This window comes from Mus caroli, unplaced genomic scaffold (assembly GCF_978045245.1).
Source record: "Mus caroli unplaced genomic scaffold, Mus_caroli_1 scaffold_11, whole genome shotgun sequence".
Lineage (NCBI taxonomy): Eukaryota > Metazoa > Chordata > Mammalia > Rodentia > Muridae > Mus > Mus caroli.
The window spans coordinates 35,409,884-35,432,491 of record NW_028227266.1 but is presented as its reverse complement, the minus strand read 5'-3'; the positions used below and the strand labels follow the sequence as shown (position 1 = coordinate 35,432,491).

Genomic DNA, 22,608 nt, shown 5'->3' with positions numbered 1-22,608 from the left:
TACTTTAGCATAAATTTTGGAGAGTTAGATGAAACCAAAACTGTGAGGAATAGCAATAATCCCCACTGGTAATAGTCTATATTATAGCTGTGTTACAGCATACAGTGTCTTCTGTGCTGTTTGGTTTTTCTCTCCTTGGCCCAAAGTCAAGTGCCCCACCTGACACAGGACACAATTTTGGAGGAAACTTTTTAAAAAGTATGTTTGGGATTAAGTGGGGGTGGGAGGAAGCTATATCCAATTCCAGAACCAGCTTTTCAATAATGTACAACAGTATAAAACATTTTAATAGTATCTATACCTACAACACACCTGAATTTCTACAAAACGGAATCCAATGACCAGAGCCATTAATTAGAGATAGGAGAGCAAAGGGAATGCTCAGAAAAAAGAGACTCTGGGTGGGGCAACTGCAGTAGTGAACAGCGTACAGGAGCAGAAAGCAGAGAGAGCAGGAAACTCTGAGAGATGGCATCATTGAAGTTCTGTTTTCTAGGGTTACCTGTAACTAGAAAAGATCAATAAGGACATAGAAACATAAGAGTCAGAGACAACTAAAAAACTTCAACAGATAGACAGAACACAGTTCACCCACGTTTTATGAATGGAAGAGTTTGACAACATTGTTTTAATTTTCTCAAGAACAAAAAGTAACATAACAAGCAATCCATTCAACACTGCAACAAGTTTGTGGGCACACCAGAAAATACATGTCTATCAAACAGAAGCTTAAAAAGAGAAAACCATACAAAAACCTTCTCTTATATATGTAGCAGCCAAGTTTGATCTCAGCTTTCCTGTGGGTTCCTCAAGAATGGGTCTCCCAGTTTCTCAGTTTCCATGGCTGGAGCCCTCAGGAAACCAAACAATGAGAGGGAGCTTTGTCCAGGCAGTACCTCTGACTCGAAATTAACTCTGGTGCCAGCTTTTCTTTAATTCAACCAAATTTGTGTTTCAGTCAGTGTCCTTAACTACACCTTTAGTTCTCTTCCATATTCTAATCATGGAAAACCTGCCAGTTGTTTCCCCAAGCATTGAGCCTCTCTTATTTACATATTAGGCCCCAAGGTAGGAGTCTGAAGGGATTCAACACAGGTCAGAAGAATTGGCAGCTCCAGCAAATGCTCATATCTCATTGGGACATCAAAATATTATGATCCTGGGTGTTCACCAGTCTGACAGAGAATACATTTTAACAAAGGGATTTTATTCAGATACTGGTTGGCCTGGGCTATACCTGGAATTCTAGATTTCCATGGTGTAGCACTAAGCCATACAAGACAGGGGTTTATAATGGCAGTGAGACTCCATTTATTTGCAGATATACATCGCGCAATCAGAAGGTTACATTCTTTTGATATACACACATGTGTCATTGCCTAAGTGCAACCATGATTATGTGGAATCACAGCTTTTAGCAAATGGCAGGTTTCATGATTGTCTTGAGCAAGCAAGATTTGTTTATAGAAGTAGAGGCAATGGTTCACATTTTGACCATTATTGTGATAAACAACATGTTCCTTAAAATTGTACAAGAATGGTCCTTAACATTATTTCCATCTGTCTTTGGGTCTTTCAGGATGGAGGCAATTTTGTTTCATAGATCTCTTAATTACAGTAAGTTAAATTTAAAACACTCTGTTAGCCATCACATAGTAAACTTGCTTATTCATATTATCTCCAATTAAGACATAGCAGGTCCATATATTCATATACCTGCCCTGAAGTCCCTGAGGATAAAATCTACTACAGGTTTCCTTATCTTGAATGATCTAAATTAATTTTTCAAAGCACTGGAATTACAACAGACTTGTCATCTCCTCTTTATTAAACTGCTTTATGACTATGAGAAAAGACCAAAGTGAAAAGGACATTTCCCTCTTTCAAGCTTTGAGAAACTAAAACCCTTAATATGAAATCTTTTATACATCATCCCAGAGGTTTACTAGGTGATCTAATGAGACACCTTTTCTAAAACTACTGAAATCAATATTTAGTGGCACAGCCACTAAATGTACCCATTAAAAGTGGTCCTTAAGATGTAACCCTGTGATAGGACACTTGCCAAACATGAAAGAGAGTTGGGATATAATCCCCTTAAACACACTCTACAAAATAATAAAATAATAAAATAAATATGTACTTTTAGCTAAAAGTCTGGATTTCTCCATTTCTGAGTATAATATTGACTAGCATTTTATATATAAATTATCATGATTTAAAAGGCTGTAGGAAAGTGTACTGGTACATGGTAACTCAAATGTGTTTGTTCCCATAATTAGCTTCCAAACGCTGACACCATTGCATATACTAGCAAGATTTTGCTGAAAGGACCCAGATATAGCTGCCTCTTGTGAGACTATGCCGGGGCCCAGCAAACACAGAAGTGGATGCTCACAGTCAGCTATTGGATGGATCACAGGGCCCCCAATGGAGGAGCTAGAGAAAGTACCCAAGGAGCTAAAGGGATCTGCAATCCTATAGGTGGAGCAACAATATGAACTAACCAGTACCCCCCAACCCACCCCGGAGCTCGTGTCTCTAACTGCATATGAATCAGAAGATGGCCTAGTCGGCCATCAGTAGAAAGAGAGGACCATTGGTTGTGCAAACTTTATATGCCTCAGTACAGGGGAATGCCAGGTTCAAGAAGTGGGAGTGGGTGGGTGGGGGAGTGGGTGGAGGAGCATGTGGGGGACTTTTGGGATAGCATTGGAAATGTAATTGAAATAAATACCCAATTAAAAAAAAAGAAAAAAATGTGTTTGTTTTATTTTCAATACTCAAAATGATACCTATATTTCTAGAAGATTACAGATAAATTATTCTTTTTACCTTAAAAGGATGATAAGTTAATCATGCTTCACTTTCTTTATGTTTGAAATTTTCATGATAATTGATTTAATTTACACTAGTGTTTAATAATTTTGATTCTACACTATTCTCACCTAAGTGCTTTAAAATATTTATGTTTAGTTTCTGTCATTTAAAAACAATAATAAAACAAAACAAACAACAACAACAACAACAACAACAACAACAACAACAAAAAACCCACAAACCTGTGAGTCTAATCCATTACACAGGAATGTAAGCAACTGAGAGCTTTACTTGGAGAAGTGACATCAGAATTAAGAGTAAGAAATGAATGTGGACATTCAGATCCCCACCACAAGAGAAGTAGGTCTATTTCTTTTCCAGTTTTGAGGAGACAGATATGGGATTTAACACTCTCTACTCTGAAGCAAATATCTTATAAAGGATTCCATTGTATCTACCCTTTTAGAATAAGGAAAACTGAAAACCTACCCTTTCAGAGGATTTTCCTCTTTCCACTATTGACCAAAGAGGGTTATGATTTCTCAGTGATTTGTTAGAGTGTTGTCCGTGTTCAGAATGGGGGAAAGACAACCACTATTGCAGGAATTCTCAATAAAGTTTATATTACTTAAACTGAAATAAAAAACTGTGGGTCAATTCCAGGACCTGAGTGTGGTAGATTGAAGATGACTGGGCTTTCACTTTAATGCTGCATTTTTACCTCTCTTGCAGATATGACATAGGGAAGAATGGCTTTAGGAAATGCCTCAAAAAATATTCTCACAATAAAATATTTCTTCAGTCTGCTCCCTAGTTATAAAGGTTACATATCTTAAGAATTATGTCCACAAAAATACAGATTCTATTTAGGTAAACATACTTTTCTTCAAAGTTTTTCTCAGTGCAATGTGGACATCCTTATTCCTTATACTATAGATGAAAGGATTCAACATTGGGCCCACAATGGTATAAAAAATGGTTGATAATTTCTCTTCATCCACAGATGCACTAGAAGGCTTAAGATACATGAAGGCTGCAGCTCCAAAGAAAAGAGAAACAGCTATCACATGGGAGCCACAGGTACTGAAGGCTTTTGACCTACCTTCTGCAGAATGGATGCTGAGGATGTTGGAAAGGATTAAGGTATAAGAAATAAAGATAGTCAATGTGGGAACTATCACATTGACACCCACAACAATGAAAACTACCAGCTCATTGATGTAGGTGCTTGTGCAGGAGAGCTTCAGGAGAGGGGGTATGTCACACATGTAGTGATTAATGATGTGGCCTTCACAGAAGGTGAGTCTCAGCATGCAAACAATGTGGGCTATGGCACCCACAAGCCCCATCACATACATCCCCACTGTCATCAAGAGGCAGACCTGATGGGACATGGTGACCTGGTAAAGCAGGGGCTTACAGATGGCAGCATATCTGTCATAGGCCATTGCTGTCAAAATGTAGCATTCATCAATAACAAAGAAGCAGAAGAAAAAGAGCTGAGTCATACACTCTGCATGAGAAATGGTGTTCTGCTTCACAAAACCCACCAGCATTTTGGGTGTTATGACAGAAGAGTAGCAGAGATCTGTGAAAGAAAGGTTGAAGAGAAAGTAGTACATGGGGGTGTGCAGGTGAGGATTCAAAACAATCAGAACAATCAATCCCAGGTTCCCCAGCACAGAGACCATATAGATTCCCAAGAACAGGAAGAAGAGAGGCAGTTGGAGCTCTGGCGCTTGTGTCAAGCCCAGCAGAATAAATTCTTTCACTGAAGAGGAATTTCCTACAGCCATTCTTCCCTATTTCATATCTGCAAAGACAGTAAAAATGCAGCATTAAAGTGAAGTACCATCCATCTTCAATCTATCACACTAAAGTAAGACTAAGAACCAGAATAAGATGATAAATTCAAGCTCACACTTCTATGTGCATTTTCTCCCTACATTTTATGGTAGTTAAGGAACAGAAATATTATAAATTTATGGGAGGCACATCTTTGGGAATAATATGCAGGGAATCAGTGACCATTATTATCTTTGTAGAATCTCAGTTTTACCTTGACAATCCACTTCCTTTTTCAGGCTCAGTGGTAATCTCAAAACAGAAGAGTAAGACACATCAAAGGCTTACTGGGTTGCTCATAGGTAGTTGGGGGAAAGAAAATCATGCATCCAGTTCAGTACTTACCTTTGTATATGACTTTACAAGTGACATTGCTGATGCTTCTGTACTCTCTGAAAAGGGCACATGCAAATGACATGGGTGAGCTTTAAAGGTGTATAAGCTCAGAAAAATAGATTATTTTCTGTTATTAGGTTCTGCTCTTTGGACTGGGTTTCCAGAGCCCTCATTTCTTCAGGTTATGAGAATCCATGTTTCTACATTATGATTTCCGGTGGTGTCTTTTTCTACAATGCCTTCTCTACCACAGAGGTTGGTAAATAGCACCTACTGATGTCACAAGAGCCACCTGGTAATGACCCAAGGGGGTTTTATGAGTTTGTAATCTTAAGGGCCTGAGTAAAAATTGAAAATGCTATGTTTCCCGGTAATTTACCCCAGAGTACAAGCTTTGTAGCTATAGTACTTACACAGATGTCAATAGTAAAAGCATTGCTTTATTGAAGGTATACAGTATTGCTATGCTTCATTGTTATTGTTTGAAATTTTTATACACATATGCAATATGTTTTGATCAAACTCATTCCTGATTTCTTCTCCTACAATTCTTTCTCCATTGTCCTGCCTCTATTCTGTCACTTCATCAGCTCTTTTCCCTTACTTTTATTTGCCCACTGAGTCCACTCAGCAGTGCCAATATGTATATAATTGTAGGGCCATTTACTGAGTGTAGATAGCTTCTCAAGGGGTCCATCCTTGAAGAAAGACTAATATGTATATATCTGATTTGTTTGTTGTGTTTGTTGGTGGGTTGGTTGATTAGTGGGATGGATGGATGGATGGATGGATGAATGGATGGATGGATGGATGGATGGATGGATGGATGGATGGATGGATGGATGGATAGATGGATGGATGGATGGATGGTTGTGAAAACACAGTCTCCTTACATAGCACATGCTGACTTGGAACTCACTATGTGGTACAGGAAGGCCTGGAAATTGTCATTTCCATGCCTTAGATGCCCATGTATGGATTACAGTACATGTCACCACAACTGGCAGTATTATTATTCATTTATTCATTTGTTTGTTTCTTTTTGCTTTTGTTTTCTCAGTATAGGCTCTTAAGAACATAAAGTAGCTGAGCCTGATGATAAATCTCTATAATACTAGCAAGTGTAGATACTGAGTTCAAGACCTTCCCAGAGTCCAGAAAGTGATTATAGTCAGCATACCTTGAAACCTTATATGCCTCAGTACAGGGAAACGCCAGGGCCAAGAAGTGGGAGTGGGTGGGTAGGAGAGTGGAGCGGGGTATGGGAGGACTTTTGGGATAGCATTTGAAACGTTAATGGAGAAAATACCCAAGTAAAAAAAAAAAGAAATAAATCAAATACAAAACTAAAAAGAAAAATGACTTTATATAATGCAATGAAGAAGCAATTCATAGTACAGACAGGTAGCACATAAAGCTTGAAAATTGTATCTTTAACCACTGTATCACTTGCTTAATTCTAACATAAAAATTCATTAAATACTGAAGCTTACTATATGACTTGAACAAGTGAAGATGGTTTGCTTGTAGCTCTGAAGGCTAAAAGTCCATCATCAATTGTGGGTTCTGTTACTTCTAGGACTTCCTTATTTGGTTTACAGATGTCTGTGTTTTTGCTGTGTTCTCACCTGGTACTTTGTATGTGTATGTTCATTCTGGATCTATATTTGTCCTCCCTTTATTATAAGGACACTAGTAAGGTTGGCTTAGGGCCCATTTTAACATCACAAATTTACTTATATGAGTCTTAAATGATTAGCATCCTTAAGAGTCTAGTACTGTGACTGTTATTCCACTGTCCTGGGGAACAGGAAACCTACAAAAACTCCTGCAGGAACATACCTGCATGATAACCACTATTCTGAAAGAAAGTGAAGATAGTGTGAAATACACTGAACAGAAAGATCATGATTAGTAAGACTCTATGCTGTGTTACATAACATAAAGAGACAAAAAGAAGCTGTCAACCTAATACATGAAATCACATACTGCTTAGAATGTTATTAAAAGGATCAAGTTATATGTACATATACAATCCTATTTTGTAGATGGCTCAACAATTTATTAAGTCCTCAGAAATAAGTCCTTAAATATATACACTAGCCTGTGCTTGAGTCTCAGACATAGTGACCTAGTTTGTATGACTTCTGGTCACCTTGATTTCTTAGGTATTATTGATTTTCATTGAATCAGCAAATAAATAAATATATAAGAATTGTACTATTTCTTCAATAAAATCTGTTCAAAATGAACTCATGAGGCCTGGTGCTTGTCTAGCATGAGAATAGGCTACATTCAATCCCAATAGTACAAAAAAGGTATATTTCCTTAACTATTTTTAATATTGTTTTTTCTCCATATGCTAATTTATATGTTTTATATGTGACAAATTATGTTTGCAATCTATATTATATTTCAAATTGATGTTACAACTTTTAACTATATATGGATCTTATAGGAATATATATATTAAATATCCTTCAGTTAATTCCAAGTATGCATTAACACAGATTCTCCCCTAAAACCATTGCAGTAACTCTAATACCAATACCTATAATCATGTGCTTACACAGACACTACTACTTGCAGCTATGTTGCAACTACTAGCAGATCATCATCAACCTGAAGTTTACAGGTTTACAGTCAAAAGTTATAAAACATGGAGTAGTGGTGCATGCATACATTCTCAGTACTCAAAAGATAAAGTCAAGAGGATCATCATAGCTCACCCCACCCCTACCCTCTGGGCTGCACACCGGAATCTTTCTCAAGGCAAAGAAAGACATAAATAAGCAGTGAAAGGTTATAGAGTGTCAAAGAAATGTTGAGCAAGAGAAGTTATATGAACAGAGAACACGTTTATTTATCTGTAATATGACAGTATATAGTGTTTTAAATGTGTCATTTATTTAATATGTACCACACAGTTTTATTATTAGCTGTCCAGAATCTAACTGAGAACGAGAGTCCAAACCTACAGAATCTAGACTCAAACCCAGACCTGTTACACTATTGTTTTAATCTGACACAACTCAATGAGGACATGAAGAAATGGGATCCAGGGATTCCCAACTAACACCTATTGCTGTTTCAGCTGACGTTGAGCAATCATTGATCCACTTTCTCCTATGTTTATCATTAGATAGTAAGACAAGAAGCATCATCCTGTCGACTGGACATGAAAACTTTTTCTTGAAGACATGTTGTTTTATGAATTGTACTACAAATTTTCCATGGGACCTAGATTAGTTATAAAAGAGCATAGATTGAGCTCCAGAATAAGAGAAATAATGAAAGGCTTTCTGTTGTTTGTTTGATATCACCAAGGTTTTATTGTGCTTGCTTGCATCCATTACTTTCTCTTGCAATGCCTCAGTTCAACTCCATATTAATTACTCCTTACATTCATATGCACTTCCTCTGACTTAGCCTTCTCCCATACCATTAATCTATTTCCCAAAACCATTCCTCTTTCTCTTTAAGATGTAACCTCTAAAATTCTACTAGGCTTGTTGATCTGCCTAGATGTTCTGGAGGCAACGCTGTATCAGGTCACCTGCTTACCTCCTCAGAAAGAGCCCCTCCTAATGGCCAGCACAAAAGCATAGGACAGTTATTCTCAGTACAGTTACATTCTTCCAGGGCATTTTGTATCATTCTTTCCATAAAAATTCACAGACACAAACATTATTTTTTTTAACACTTTACAGTTCTGTAGCCTTCTCAGATCACAAGTGTCTTCAGCCTTTTTCTAAACTATATTTTTAATGTTGAACCAAAATATAGATATTTTATTGCCTAAAATAAGAGAGACCCTCAGTTTATATTTGCTTTTAAATAAACTCCATAGAAACTTTATGACATAATGAAAAGAAAATCATAAAAGGGAAAATACCAAGTGCTAATAAATGGTGGTAATATAATTTATTTGAAGAAAACACAAGATACCTTTAACAATAACTAGTAAACTTGGGTAGTCAAATTCTTTGCAATGAATACATGGAATGTCCTTATATTCACATGCCCATCCTAAAGTCCATAAAGGAAAAAAACCTAATATAGGTTCCCCATATCCTGAATGACCTAACCTATTGTTCACAACAGATTCATCAACTCCTCTTTACCAAACTTATCTTAGACTATAGAGAAAAGTCTAGAGTAAATAGGGCATTTCCCTCCATTCTTCATCTTTTGGAGAAACAAATGACCCTTTCAAAATGAAATCTACAAATATTCCCAGAGGGTTATTGACTGAACAAATCAGATTATTTTTGTCTAAGATTACTGAAATCAGTATCTTTATGGCACTGCAACATAATATTTCTAGATTACTCTAATCAAACATACTACCATTGTGCTTATAATGTAGCTTAATGAAAGAATTTTAGCATTAAAGAGATTCTAAATGTGAATAAACAACACACAACATACACACACATACACAGCAAAAAATGTATGTTAAAAGGCAAATCTTTAAAAGTATCATGATTTTATCATTTCTGAGTATAATATCATTGAGTGTTTTCTACTTAAATTCTTGTGATTTCTAAGACTACAGTGTACTATACTGGTAGATGACTGCAAAAAAAATGTGTTTGTTAAATTTTCAATACTAAAAACAGATAACATAAAATTTTAGAAAATTACAGAATAACCTATTCTCTCTTCACTTAAAGGATAGTGGATCAATCATCCTTCACTCTCTTTATCTCTGAATGTCTCTCTCTCTCTCTCTCTCTCTCTCTCTCTCTCTCTCTCTCTTTTTTTTACTTTGTACCTGACATTATTTTAACTGACATAATTTTGACTAAAATAATAAGATGAGGATGATGTCAAGACTGTCATTAATAACTGTTGGTACTCAGAAGCTACATTTTAACTCTCAGTCCTAAAATTCCTACAGAGAAAATATCAATACTTACTATTTCACTAACAAAATTACTGACAGTCTCAATGCATTTAAGTAGCAATGGGTACAAATAACTTCCATCACTATTAGGGTTGAAAAATCATCTAAAAATTATCACCAGAATAAAGGAGAAAGAAGTGAATTGAACAAATGTATATGAAATGAGAGGGACTAGGAAAAGTTCAAATATTAATAAATCTAGACCTTGCCCACAGAACTTAGTGAGGAACTACATGAGCATGTACAATATATTGAGTAACTATTAATGATTGAGCTACAAAACAAAATTGAACATGGAAACCTACATATTTTCAGTGAAACTCTCATAGCATTCTAATTGTTTTTGTCAACATTTCCCAAGAATGTACATTATTTGCATTTTTTTTCCTTTTCAGGCAGATCTGGGACATGTTTAAATAATTACAGACCTTAAATTGCAAATTACATATCTCAATAAAACAATATCACTTGTGTGACTTTTCTTAAGAAGACACAGGCAAACATAATTTACCTCAAATGGGTCACCAATCATAGACCAAAGAAATGATTCTAAGTTTAGCCTTGTGAAGAAATAGGATTACTACAGTCAATTCTGAGGAATTGATGAAATTTTTACCATAATTTACTGATTTTTAAACAATAATAAATAATTTTGATTCCATAATATTTCAACCATTATTTGGATTATTTGGATTTGGAATTCTTTTACTCATTTTTGCCATTGAAGCTTTTCAATACTGTGGTTCAGATTCAGGGCCTTATGCTTCTGAACATTGCTCTGACAGTGAGTTATTCATTCAGTCATCTCCAAAATTGTAAATCTGACATACCATAAGGTTTTCCATTCATATCAATTACAAATTCTTCTTAGATAAACATACTTTTCTTCAAAGTTTTTCTCAGTGCAATGTGGACATCCTTATTCCTTAAACTGTAGATGAAAGGATTCAACATTGGGCCCACAATGGTATAAAATATGGTAGATATTTTATCATCATCCACTGATGCACTAGAAGGTTTAAGGTACATGAATGCTGAAGCTCCAAAGAAAAGAGAAACAGCAATGACATGGGAGCCACATGTACTGAAGGCTTTCGACCTACCCTCTGCAGACTGAATGCTGAGGATGTTAGACAGGATCAAAGTGTAAGAAATAAAAACAGTCAGACTGGGTATTATTACATTGACACCCACAACAATGAAAACTACCAGCTCATTGATGGAGGTGCTTGTGCAGGAGAGCTTCTGGAGAGGAGGTATGTCACACATGTAGTGATTGATGATGTTGCCATCACAGAAGGTCAGACTTAGCATGCTACCAGTATGTGCCATGGCACCCACAAGCCCCATCACATACACTCCCACCATCATCAAGTGGCAGACCTGATGAGACATGGTAACCTGGTAAAGCAGGGGCTTACAGATGGCAGCATATCTGTCATAGGCCATTGCTGTCAAAATATAGCATTCATCAATAACAAAGAAGCAGAAGAAAAAGAGCTGAGTCATACACTCTGCATGAGAGATGATGTTTTGCTTCACAAAACCCACCAGCATTTTGGGTGTTATGACAGAAGAGTAGCAGAGATCAATAAAGGAAAGGTTGAAGAGAAAATAGTACATGGGGGTGTGCAGATGAGGATTCAAAACAATCAGAACAATCAATCCCAGGTTCCCAACCATGGAGACCACATAGATTCCCAAGAAGAGGAAGAAGAGAGGCATCTGGAGCTCTGGCTGCTGTGTTAAGCCCAGCAGGATAAACTCCTTCACAGAAGAGTCATTGCTGAAGGCCATTCTTCCCATTGTCATGTCTAAGTGAGAAAAGTAAAAATAGTAACATTAGAATAAAATCCCAGCCCTCTCCCACCAACATCCTTAAAATTACACAAAGAACCATCATGAAAGAGTAAAAGTAATCCCATGCTTGTTGGCACTGGTTTTCAATATCTAAGAGGCTTATTGTATAAAACAAAACATAAAGACATTGGAGTATTATTCGGGGAACCAACGATAATTCTTGCTTCTGTAGCTTCTTTGTTCTTCTAATCATGACATTCACCTCCCAAGTGATAATCTCAAAAGAAGGGAAAAGGCACATCAACAATTCAAAGGCTCACTCAGATTTTCTTAAAGGGGGAAACAAACAAACAAGCAAGTGTGCCTTGAATACTTACCTTTGTACATGAGGACGTCAAAAGTGAATTTACTACCTTTTTTTCCTACTCTTATGCTGACAAGTACTCATGTCATTAGAGAACTCTAAACGTGTATAGCTTGGCAAAAAAACAAGAAACAGAAAACATTTCTTTCTGTTGTTACTACATTTTACTTTCTGGTGATGAGGAAAATTACTTTTGGATTGGTAAAGTCAGACTTCTCATTCCTCCAGGTTCAGAAAAGGCATGATTCTACATTATCATTTTTGTGGAGGCTTTTCCAAGAATGTCTTTTCTAGTCCATAGGTTGGTAAATAGCATCTACTAATAATCTCAATTGTCTGCTGATTGGGACCCAAGAGAATTTTGTGTGTTTGTATTCTTAGGGACCTGATTAAAAATTGGAAGGATTCTGTTTCCCAGTTCTTCACCTGCCCCCAGAGATCAGACTTTATTACTATGGATATTACAGATGAGTTCAATGGTGATGTCATTACCATATTAGAGTTTATAATTTTGTTTTTGAATTTTGTAGATATATGCGATGTGTTTTGATTCATTTACCCAATTGCTTATCCTACAATTACTTTCCCATCCTCTTTCCATTATTCCTTCATCTTTTCTTTTTTTTTCTCATTTTTTGTAACCCACTGATTGCATTCAGAACTGCCACTGCATATATAAGTATAGTGATACCTATGAGAATTTAAGTGCCCTCTCAGGGGCCATCCAAATTTTTTTAAATCAACTCTGTTTCTCCCAGTAATTATCAATTGTTAACAGTCTCTCAGCTAGAAGTAGAACTTTATGCACATATTGTTTTTCAATGCCTGTGATTTACTTGACTTTCCACGGGTCTTATATATACTATGGGGACAACTATGGGTTCACTTGATCAATGAACCTGTTGAGTTCCGAAAATATTGTTTTAGTGTATTTATTTATCATCTCGGTCTCTTACAATCTGTCCATTCATATTTTCCTTATAATCCCTGTAACTTGGGTGAATGGATGGAGAAACTATTTGGGACTGAACACTCCCAGATTCTTAATCACTTCCTCATTTGGTCATGGATGTTTGTGTTAATCACTATCTCCTGACAAAGGAAGCATCTCTGATGAAGAAGAGAGATGTACTATTCTACAGGTATAATGTATAATGAAAATTTATTAAGAGTTTAGTCAGCTTAATACTATATCCATAGCTGAAAAACAGTCTTAAGTACTTCTCCAGGGCCTGTTACCTATCTAGTCTCAGGTGATTGCCTACAAGAACTATATTAATTTCTGCCTATGAAGCAAGCCTGAAATACAAAGAGTGGTTGTTTACTCCAAAAACACTTGTACTATGCCACGTACTTTAGTTGAGTCAATTTGACATAGCGAAAGCTGGGAAGCTGACCGATGAAGCAATGGGTTTCAAAAAAACTTTCTTCCTAGGGTCTGGCATTTTTCTCCCATAATCCTTATAAACCATAATATCCATTCTCCACTCCCCGCATTAGCCTAGTGTATAGATTCACGTGCACTCTATTTAGTATTACCTTAATGTAATGCCTTTTAAGATTGTATTCTAACATAGCTAAAGCCTTTTTCCAGTGTTCTTAGATTCCAGATAGCAGCAAGAAGTTTAACCTATTCAGTAACTAATTTAGCTCTACCATAAAACAATTAAGCACTAGCCATAAATTCAGTTGTCTACAGAAAGAGTCTGATATTCTCACTGAGATAAAAATTCTTATTACAGACTACATTCCATGCCAAGAGCAAATTAATATACTATACTGAATAATGGGAATTCTCCAGACATAGATAAGAATTAACAAGGCCTAAGAATTCCAAGGTTCATGACACTACTTTATTCCTGAAGCCAGGCAAGAGTTTATACCCCCTAGCCCAATTAACGCTAAAGTGTGAATCTGAAGCAGGCAGTTAATCTCTAAGTAAACAGTCCTTTTGAAGTCACTCCTCTTGCATCTGGAGGGATACTTATCCCTAACCTAAACATTTATCTGGTTCCTGCAAATTCTTTTTGTAGTCACTCCTCTTGCACCGGGAAAACTTCAATGTACCGTATCTGTTATGTTTTACAATTTATGATATTCGCTGTAATATAATTAGTCTAAGCTCGACCAGAAAATTACATTCAGATTCAGCACCTCTCTTATATGTCTGTCTGTCTGTCACTCCCGTCCTAAGCTTTGCCCACCTACTCTAGAGAACCGTTTTACGCAGGCATGGGACCCAGAGGGTCTGCGGCAGTATTAGTATGGCATAAGAGGGTATATCCTGCTAGTTCAGCCATTATTGTAGCTTTCAGAATTCCCAGCTATGTAAATTTGATTATTAACTGTGATGACTTGTCTAGACATTAAGCACTAAGAATTTAACAATAACAGATACAAGATTTATTTCTCTACATTATTACTTGAGTATATGGTATCTTCACCAATAATATTTCACTATCAAGTTATGGACATAATCAAGAACAATGAAAATAGTCTGAAATATTGGGGAAAGGAAACTATGGAACAGAACACAACTGGCAAACAACCCAAAAATATGTAGTCCAAAAGCCCTGACATTTGTTTTTATTAGGTAGTGTGGTGTATCTAGGAGAAACACTGTCTCACAATTATAGGAAAACTTCACTTAACCCCCTTTTATACATGAGTATATTTTGGAAAGTTTGTACAGTATTATGCTAACACGTAATTTTTCAAATGGCCTTAATGTTAGTTATACTTCTTCAAAGTCCATTCTTGATTCTACCCTCCTATCTTCTGTCCTACTCAATCCTTTCTGCTCTATTATTCTCCAGTAGCCTTTGATATCACCAGTGCTCTGAATTTTCATATATTTTATTTCTGCTAATGTAGGCACTCTCCAAATAGAAGAGCAGGAAAGCAAGTCAAATGTACATGGATTCTCTATATTTTCTTCCACAAGGTAAAACCCCATATGCGTCCTTAGACTGTTAAATCAGGATCTGACAAAGAATCTAAACAGTCCCATAGACCCTAAGGAAATAGAAGTAGTCATTAAAATCACCCCAAACAAAAAAACCCCTCAGTGCCAAATTATTTTAGTGCAGAAATCTATCAGACCTTTGAAGAAGACGTAATACCAATACTTCTCAAACTACTCCATAAAATAGAAACAGAAGGAATGCTACCTAATTCATTTTTGAAGCCGCAATTGTGCTGATACCTAAACCACACACAAACACACACACACACACACACACACACACACACACACACACACAAACACAAACAACAAAGAAAGAGAACTTTAGAATCATTTCCCTTAAGAACACTGATGCAAAAAATATTCAATGAAATTCTCACACACTGAATCAAAGAACACAACAAATGATCATTTACCATGATCAAGTAGGCTTCAACTCAGGAATGCAGGGATAACCGGTTCAGTATGAGGCAATCCATCAAAGTAATCCATTATACAAACAAACTCAAAGGCCTTTAACAAAATACAACACTACTTCATGTTAAAAGTCTTAAAAATATCAGGAATCCAAGGCTCATAGCTAAGCATTTTAAAAGCACTATACAGTAAAACCATATCCAACATCAAATTAAGTGGAGAGAAACTTTAAGCAATCTCACTATAATCAAGAACAAGACAAGCTGCCCACTCTCTCACTATTTATTCAATATAGTACTTGTTGTTCTAGCTAGAGAAATTAGACAACAAAAGGAAGTCAAAGAAAAAAATTGGACAAAATTTGGACAGAAATATAAATTGGAAAGAAAGAAGTCAAGACATCACTATTTGTGATGATATGATAGTGTACTTAAGTGACCCCAAAAATTCTACCAGGGAATTCTTACAACTGATAAACAACTTCAGCAAAATTACTGGATATAAAATTAACTCAATTTAGTAGCTTTCCTTTACACAAAGGATAAATGGGCTGAGAAAGAAATTAGGGAAACAACACCCTTCACACTAGTCACAAATAATATAAAACATCTTGGTGTGACTCTAACCAAGCAAGAGAAAGATCACTATAAGAAGAACTTTAAGTCTCTGAAGAAAGAAATTTAAGAAGAACTCAGAAGATGGAGAGACCTCCCATGCTAATGGATTGGCAGGATTAACATAGTAAAAAAAAAATGGCCATCTAACCAAATGCAATCTATGGATTCAATGCAATTCCCATCAAAATTCCAACTCAATTCTTCACAGAGATAGAAAGAGCAATTCTCAACTTCATCTGGAATAACAAAAAACCTTAGATAGCAAAAACAATTCTCAACAATAAAAGAATTTCTGGATGAATCACCATCCCTTACTTCAAGCTCTCCTAAAGAACAATAGTGATTGGAAAAAGAAAAATAGAAAACAAATGCATGGTATTCCTACAGAGACAGACAGGTAGATCAATGGAATAGAATTTAAGACTCTAAAATAAACCCACACAGCTATGGTCAATTGACCTTTGACAAAGAAGCCAAAATCATCCAGTGGGGGTGGGTGGAGAACATTTATAAAAATGGTGCAGGATCTACTGGTGAACAAGTGTAGAAGAATGAAAATCTATGCATTTTTATTTCCTCAAGTCCAAGTGGACCAAGGACCTCAAGATAAAAAAAGCATACATGGAATCTAATATAAGAAAAGGGGAGAAAGAGCCTTGAACACATTGGCACAGGGGAAATTTTCCTGAATAGTACAACAATGGCTCAGGCTCTAAGATCAACAATGGATAAGTGGGACCTCATAATATTGAAAAGCTTCTGTAAGGCAAAGGAAACTGTCAATAGTATAAAATGGCTGCCTACATTTGAGGAAAGCTCTTTAACATCTGAAAGAGGGCTAATATCCAAAATATACAAAGAATTCAAAAAGTTAGACACCAGAGAATTAAACAACCCTATTTAAAAATGGGGTTCAGAGCTAAACAAAGGATTCTAAACTGAGGAATATCCAATGGTGGAGAAGCACCTAAAGAAATGTTCAACATCCTTACTCATCATGGAAATGCAAATCAAAACCACTCTGAGATTCCACCTCATACCTCTCAGATGGCCAAGATAAAAAATTCAGGCTACAGCAGATGCTGGATAGAATGTAGAGAAAGAATAATACTCCACCATTGCTGGTAGGATTGGAAGTTGTCACAATGACTTTGGGAAACAATCAGGTGGATCTTCAGAAAACTGGAAATAGTTATACTGAAGACACAGCTATACCACTACTGGGCATATACCCAAAAGATGCTCCAACTTATAACAAGGACATATGTTCCACTATGTTCATAGCAGCCAGAAGTTGGAAACATCCCAGATGTCCCTCAACAGAATGGCTACAGAAAATGTAGTACATTTACACAATGGAGGACTACTCAGCTACTAAAACAATGAGTTCATGAATTTTGAAGGCAAATTGATGGGACAAAAAAAAATTATCTCCCTGAGTGAGGTAACCCACACCCAAAAGAACACACATGATATGTACTCACTGATAAGTGGATATTACCCCCAACCTCAGAATACCCATGATACAACTCACAGACCCCGTAAAGCTTAACAAAAAGGAAGACCAAAGTGTGGGTGCTTCAATCTTACTTAAAATGGGGAACAAAATAATCAGCAGAGACAGAGGGAAGGAGGGACATAGGTGGATATAGAAAAAGGAGTTCAAGACCAGGTATGGGAAAGGACAGGAGAGAATTCCAGAGGGCCAGTAGAATGAATAAAGTAGCAGTGGGGTTAGAAAGTGGGGGAAACCACTAGAAAGTCCCAGATGCCAGGGAAGGAAGAACTTCCCAGGAACCAAAGTGGGTAACATTAGCCAAAATACCCAACAAATGGGAGATAGAACCTGAAAAGAACACCTCCAATAGATAGGCATGGGCCCCAGTTGAGGGATGGATTCACTAACCCATCTTAAAAGCTTTAATCCATAATTGTTTCTGTCTAAAGGAAGTGCAGGGACAAAAATGGAGCAGAGACTGAAGGAAAGGCCGTACAGAGATTATTCCACCTCGGCATCCACCCCATGTGCAGACACCAAACCAGACACTATTGCTGATGCCAAGAAGTGCTCCAGGACAGGAGACTAGTATGGCTATCCTCTGAGAAATTCCGCCAGCATCTGACTAAGACAGATACAGATACTAACAGCCAAACATTGGACTGAGCCAGGGGACTCCAATGGAACAGTTAGCTGAAGGACTAAAGAACTGAGGAGAATTGTAACCCCAAAGGAAGAACAACAATATCAACTAACTCAACCCCACCCCAACTCCCAAGAGCTCCCAGGGACTAAACCATGAACCAAAGAATATACATGAATGAGTCTGTGAGTAGCAGAGGACTGCCTTATCTATCTTCAATGGGAGGAGAGGCCCTTGTTCCAGTGGATGGTTGATGCCCCAGTGTACGGGAATGCTAGAGGGGTGAGGCAGGAAAGGGAGGATGGTGGGTGTTGGAGGAGCTTTCTCTTAAAGACAAAGGGGAGAGAGAATGGGATGAGTGTTTTTTAGAGGAGAGACCAGGAAGGGGGATAACATTTGAAATGTAAATAAATTAAATAACCAATTAATAAAAATAATAAAATATATAAATAACATTAACCAACTGAAAAAAAGTTAGTAAATAGGCAAATGATATGAACTTCAAGTCAAAAGATGAGGCACAAATATTCAATAAAATTATGAAAAAAATCATATTTTTAGACATGAGGTAATATATATCAAAACTATACCAAAATTCCATCTTCCTGTAACCAAAGCTATTATCCTCAAAAAAGAAACATATAACATTGTACCATTGGTAAGTACATGTGACAAAAGGAACACTGTTACTTTCTTGATGGAAATTCAAATTAGTGCAGTTATAATATAAACAAATATAAGAAGACCTCTAATGATGGAAAAACTTGAATTTTCAAATAAGCCAGAAATATCTCTGCTGAATCTGTGCTCTCCAATGTCCAAGTCAGGGTCTCAATATAGATTTATATTGAGGCATCATTCCTGAAGCCTTTTTATCTAATCAGTCTATATCTCAATATGTACCAAGAAAATGGAGTGAGTTGGGCATGATGGTATATGTTTATCACTTCAATAGTTTGAAGAATGATGTGGGAGGACTGTGAATTCAAAATTACCTTGCAATAAATAATGAGTTTGAGGCTGGCCTAAGTTTCAGAATGAGTTTGTATCTCAAAAATTGATCTATGTGTACTCCAAAGGTTTTATTCAGTTATAAAGTAGAACAAAATGTCCTTTGCTAGAAAATGTACAGAACAGAAGGTTAAGTTAAATATTAAGTGAAATAAGCCACTCTCTTAAGAACAAGTGTCAGATCTTTCAGGTCAGATGTAGAACGTGGGAAGCGGGTACATAAAAGAGAACTACTAGATATGCAGAAGGGGAAAATGAGGAGGGAGGTAAAAAAGTACAACCAAAAATATGAGTGTGAAGAAAGTGTGTGATATTTATCTATAGAAATGTTATATAAAACTTACTACATTGTATAGGTAATATTTATTATTAAAAATTGTTAAAAACTTTTGCCAAGGTAATAAACAGAAGTTATTATTGAATACTTAATAATACTCAAGATATTTAAATTATTATAAAATTATTAAATAATATATTACTCAATAAAAGTAATACACTGGGACTTTAATTAATCAATATTAGTGTCAACAGGCCTAGCTACAAATTTATGAATGACTTTAGAGTTTCCATTCTTGTCTACTCTGGGGACTATTTAATCTCTAATGAGAAGTTCACATCCATTATCATGAATTGGGGCATAAGCACAAATCAAATTATTTAAATTTAAAATTTTAAATTTATTTATTTTAAATTATTTCTTCTCTTTCTACTTGATTACCTTAAAGATAGTCCTAAGAGAGATGTATTTCTGGATATGTATTGAAGTCTGAAAAATTGAAAAGCCTCAAACAAATGCAGTGTGCTGGAAAACATGGTGACTCTGAGGTCTGGTGTTGCGGCCCGCCCGCGGTCCACAACATGAACGGTTCACTGAGAATGGCAGTTCCCTGCAAAGAGAGGAATCTAGTCGGGGCGGAAGAAACAATGGAGTCAAGACAACATTCGGATCAAGACTCCATTTAATATTTCCAGACACTCAGTTTATAAAGGAAGGGGGAGGGAACCCAATTTCCCGCCAAGTAACTCAGGGTCCAGTAGCAGGACGAACACGTGTGTGCCTCCAGGCAGCAAGGGCAGGTTCCAGCAGTGGGCGTGGCAGGACGAATGAGCCGGTAGCTCCACCCTTGAGCAGGCAGGTTCCAGGCTGGGGGGAAGGGAGGCCACATTTCCCCCCATTAGATAACAAAACAAAAATAAAAAAGGGGGTGGCCTGTGGCAGAAAAATTATCTATGTTCAATAGTTCTGCCTGAGTTCCTAGGGCTAAAGAAAAAACCTATTTCCGTGGGATTCCCTAACTATTCTAATGGTAAACTGTATCTGGCTAAGGCTGTAGGCTCTGACTTTATAATGCTAATTAGTGCTGAATAGGTAGCTACCTGTTTGCCTTTTAAGTAGGGCGTTGGAACCCTGGCTGAGTTTAGCTAAACAATTTTAGAATAACACTGAACTGATAATTATCCACAATTTTGGGTGACAGGCAGGGGAACAGTGAGAAGAGATTAAGACTGGCTGGCTCCTAGTACAAGGCCAATTGGCTTTTTTATTTTTTGGGTGGGAGGCAGTGAAGGGCTTGCCCTTACGACAGCAAAGTCTCCAATCTCTCTCCCCCCTATTAATTAAGTTTAAATAGGCAATGCTTAACAGAGGTGATCAAATGATTTTCTCATCCGTAGATGAGTGGGCCTTAACCTTGACTTGGGTGGACATTGGCCTGATTCCTCCCGTGAGCATTGTAACGACTCACATCTGTGGCTCTTGGTATCTTTTGGGGAGGGGAGGCAGAGCCTTAAGTATTTTTGGTTTTTAGCTGGAGTCAGATACCAACCTCTTTCAAATCAGGTGTGTCGCACAGGGAACTCAGAAACGGTCAAACTGGACCTTCCCTCCGCAGTAATCTCCCGCGCCAAGCGGTACCCATACCGTATTCATATGATTATGAATCAGTATCGCAATTCTGAGTTATTGCGAGGTCTCTATATGAGACTTGTCAACCTCAGATTTAGCAAGGCCTAGACAAGAATTATGTCAGTATTAACACCATTAATTTTGGTTAAACTAGGAGCTGAAAGTCTTTCCTCTTCATCCCTGTTATTCCCAGTAGCCTGAGGAACTAAGGACACCTTGCAGTAACAGCAAGGGTGAAAAGCCAGAGGCCAGCTAAGGGACTAAGCCTATATCTATCAAAATAAGAACTAATCTTTGTAAATATATATGAAATTTCTACTTCCCTAGCTCTCCTGGTAAATCTAAATCTTATCTTAGACTGAAAAGCCACATGCTGGGATGTCCCTGGAAGGGAGATTAGCAGAACCACCTGTTTGCTCTTAGGGGCGGGGAACCGGAGAATGTAGATTGACCTGCTTGAGAGAAGGAAGAATACTAAACAATTAGAGTGTAGTAATGTAAATTTTCTGTTTGGAGAAGTCAAGGTACTTTATTTAGATGCAAATTGTAAAGCTAAAGTTAATCTCCGGCCTCTTGTAGGGGAATTGGCTCAGAGGAAACAGTGTTTTTTGAGAGCTTCCACTCCCAGCTCAAGAGGAATTTTAGTCTTTAGAATGATACTTACGAGGAGAGACAGAATCTGTGTTTACCTGACGAATTAATCTCTCTGGTAGCCACCGTGCTTCATCTTCATCTCGTGAAAAAACACAAACCGAGCCTCTTCCCCAGATTAGAACTGGATCTGGACCCTTCCATTTATTAGTCAGGGCGTCCTTCCATTTTACCAATGCATAAGAATTAGAAGTAACTGGGTGCCAGTGGCGTTCCGCTGCAGACTGACCTTTAATGTCAGTTTGCAAAAAGTTTAGGACAAATAAGGTAAAGGCAAGGTGAGCCTTTGGTGACCTTGGGGGATATAGATGCCCCTCTTTTGTTTTAAAAAGCCAATTTTTTAAGGTGCTATGAGCACGTTCAACTATTCCTTGTCCCATGGGGTTGTAAGGAATTCCAGTTTTATGTTTGATACCGAATTCTTTACAGAATGTAATAAAGTTTTTACTAGAATAAGATGGCCCGTTATCTGTCTTAATAAGCTTAGGCAACCCCATGGTATTAAAGGCTTGTAGGCAATGATCAATTACATTTTTTGAAGCCTCCCCTGTATGCAGGGAAGCAAAGAGAAATCCTGAACAGGTATCAATGCAAACATGTATATATTTTAGTTTTCCAAATTCTGCATAATGGGTTATATCCATTTGCCAAATATGATTAGGCATAAGGCCTCTAGGATTGACTCCTAGATGTGGCACTGGGGATAATGTAATACATTTAGGACATTGTTTTACAATCATTCTTGCTTGCTCCTTAGTGATTTTATGGCGGAGCCTTAGGGTGTGGCTAGAGAGGTGAAACCTTTCATGATCACGTTGGGCCAGAG

General features: G+C 37.1%; 2 protein-coding genes and 1 pseudogene across 2 annotated transcripts; 1 reads left to right on the top strand and 2 right to left on the bottom strand.

The window, feature by feature from the left end:
- Positions 1 to 22,608, top strand: part of LOC110301523 (glyceraldehyde-3-phosphate dehydrogenase pseudogene) — a 318,538-nt pseudogene that overhangs the window by 76,966 nt on the left and 218,964 nt on the right.
- On the bottom strand, positions 3,687 to 4,637 carry LOC110301847 (olfactory receptor 8B3-like). The gene has a single exon (XM_085844530.1). It carries the CDS (start codon positions 4,614 to 4,616, stop codon positions 3,687 to 3,689), a length of 930 nt encoding a protein of 309 aa, XP_085700656.1. The 5' UTR covers positions 4,617 to 4,637.
- LOC110301810 (olfactory receptor 8B8-like) lies at positions 10,778 to 12,097 on the bottom strand. The gene is made up of 2 exons (XM_021172477.2): positions 12,088 to 12,097; positions 10,778 to 11,724 (listed from the first exon to the last, which is right to left on the bottom strand). Exons 1-2 carry the CDS (start codon positions 12,095 to 12,097, stop codon positions 10,778 to 10,780), a joined length of 957 nt encoding a protein of 318 aa, XP_021028136.2.

Coding starts and splice junctions, on each gene's coding strand:
- LOC110301847 (XM_085844530.1), bottom strand. CDS start 4,616: ATGGCTGTAGGAAATTCCTCTTCAGTGAAAGAATTTATTCTGCTGGGC.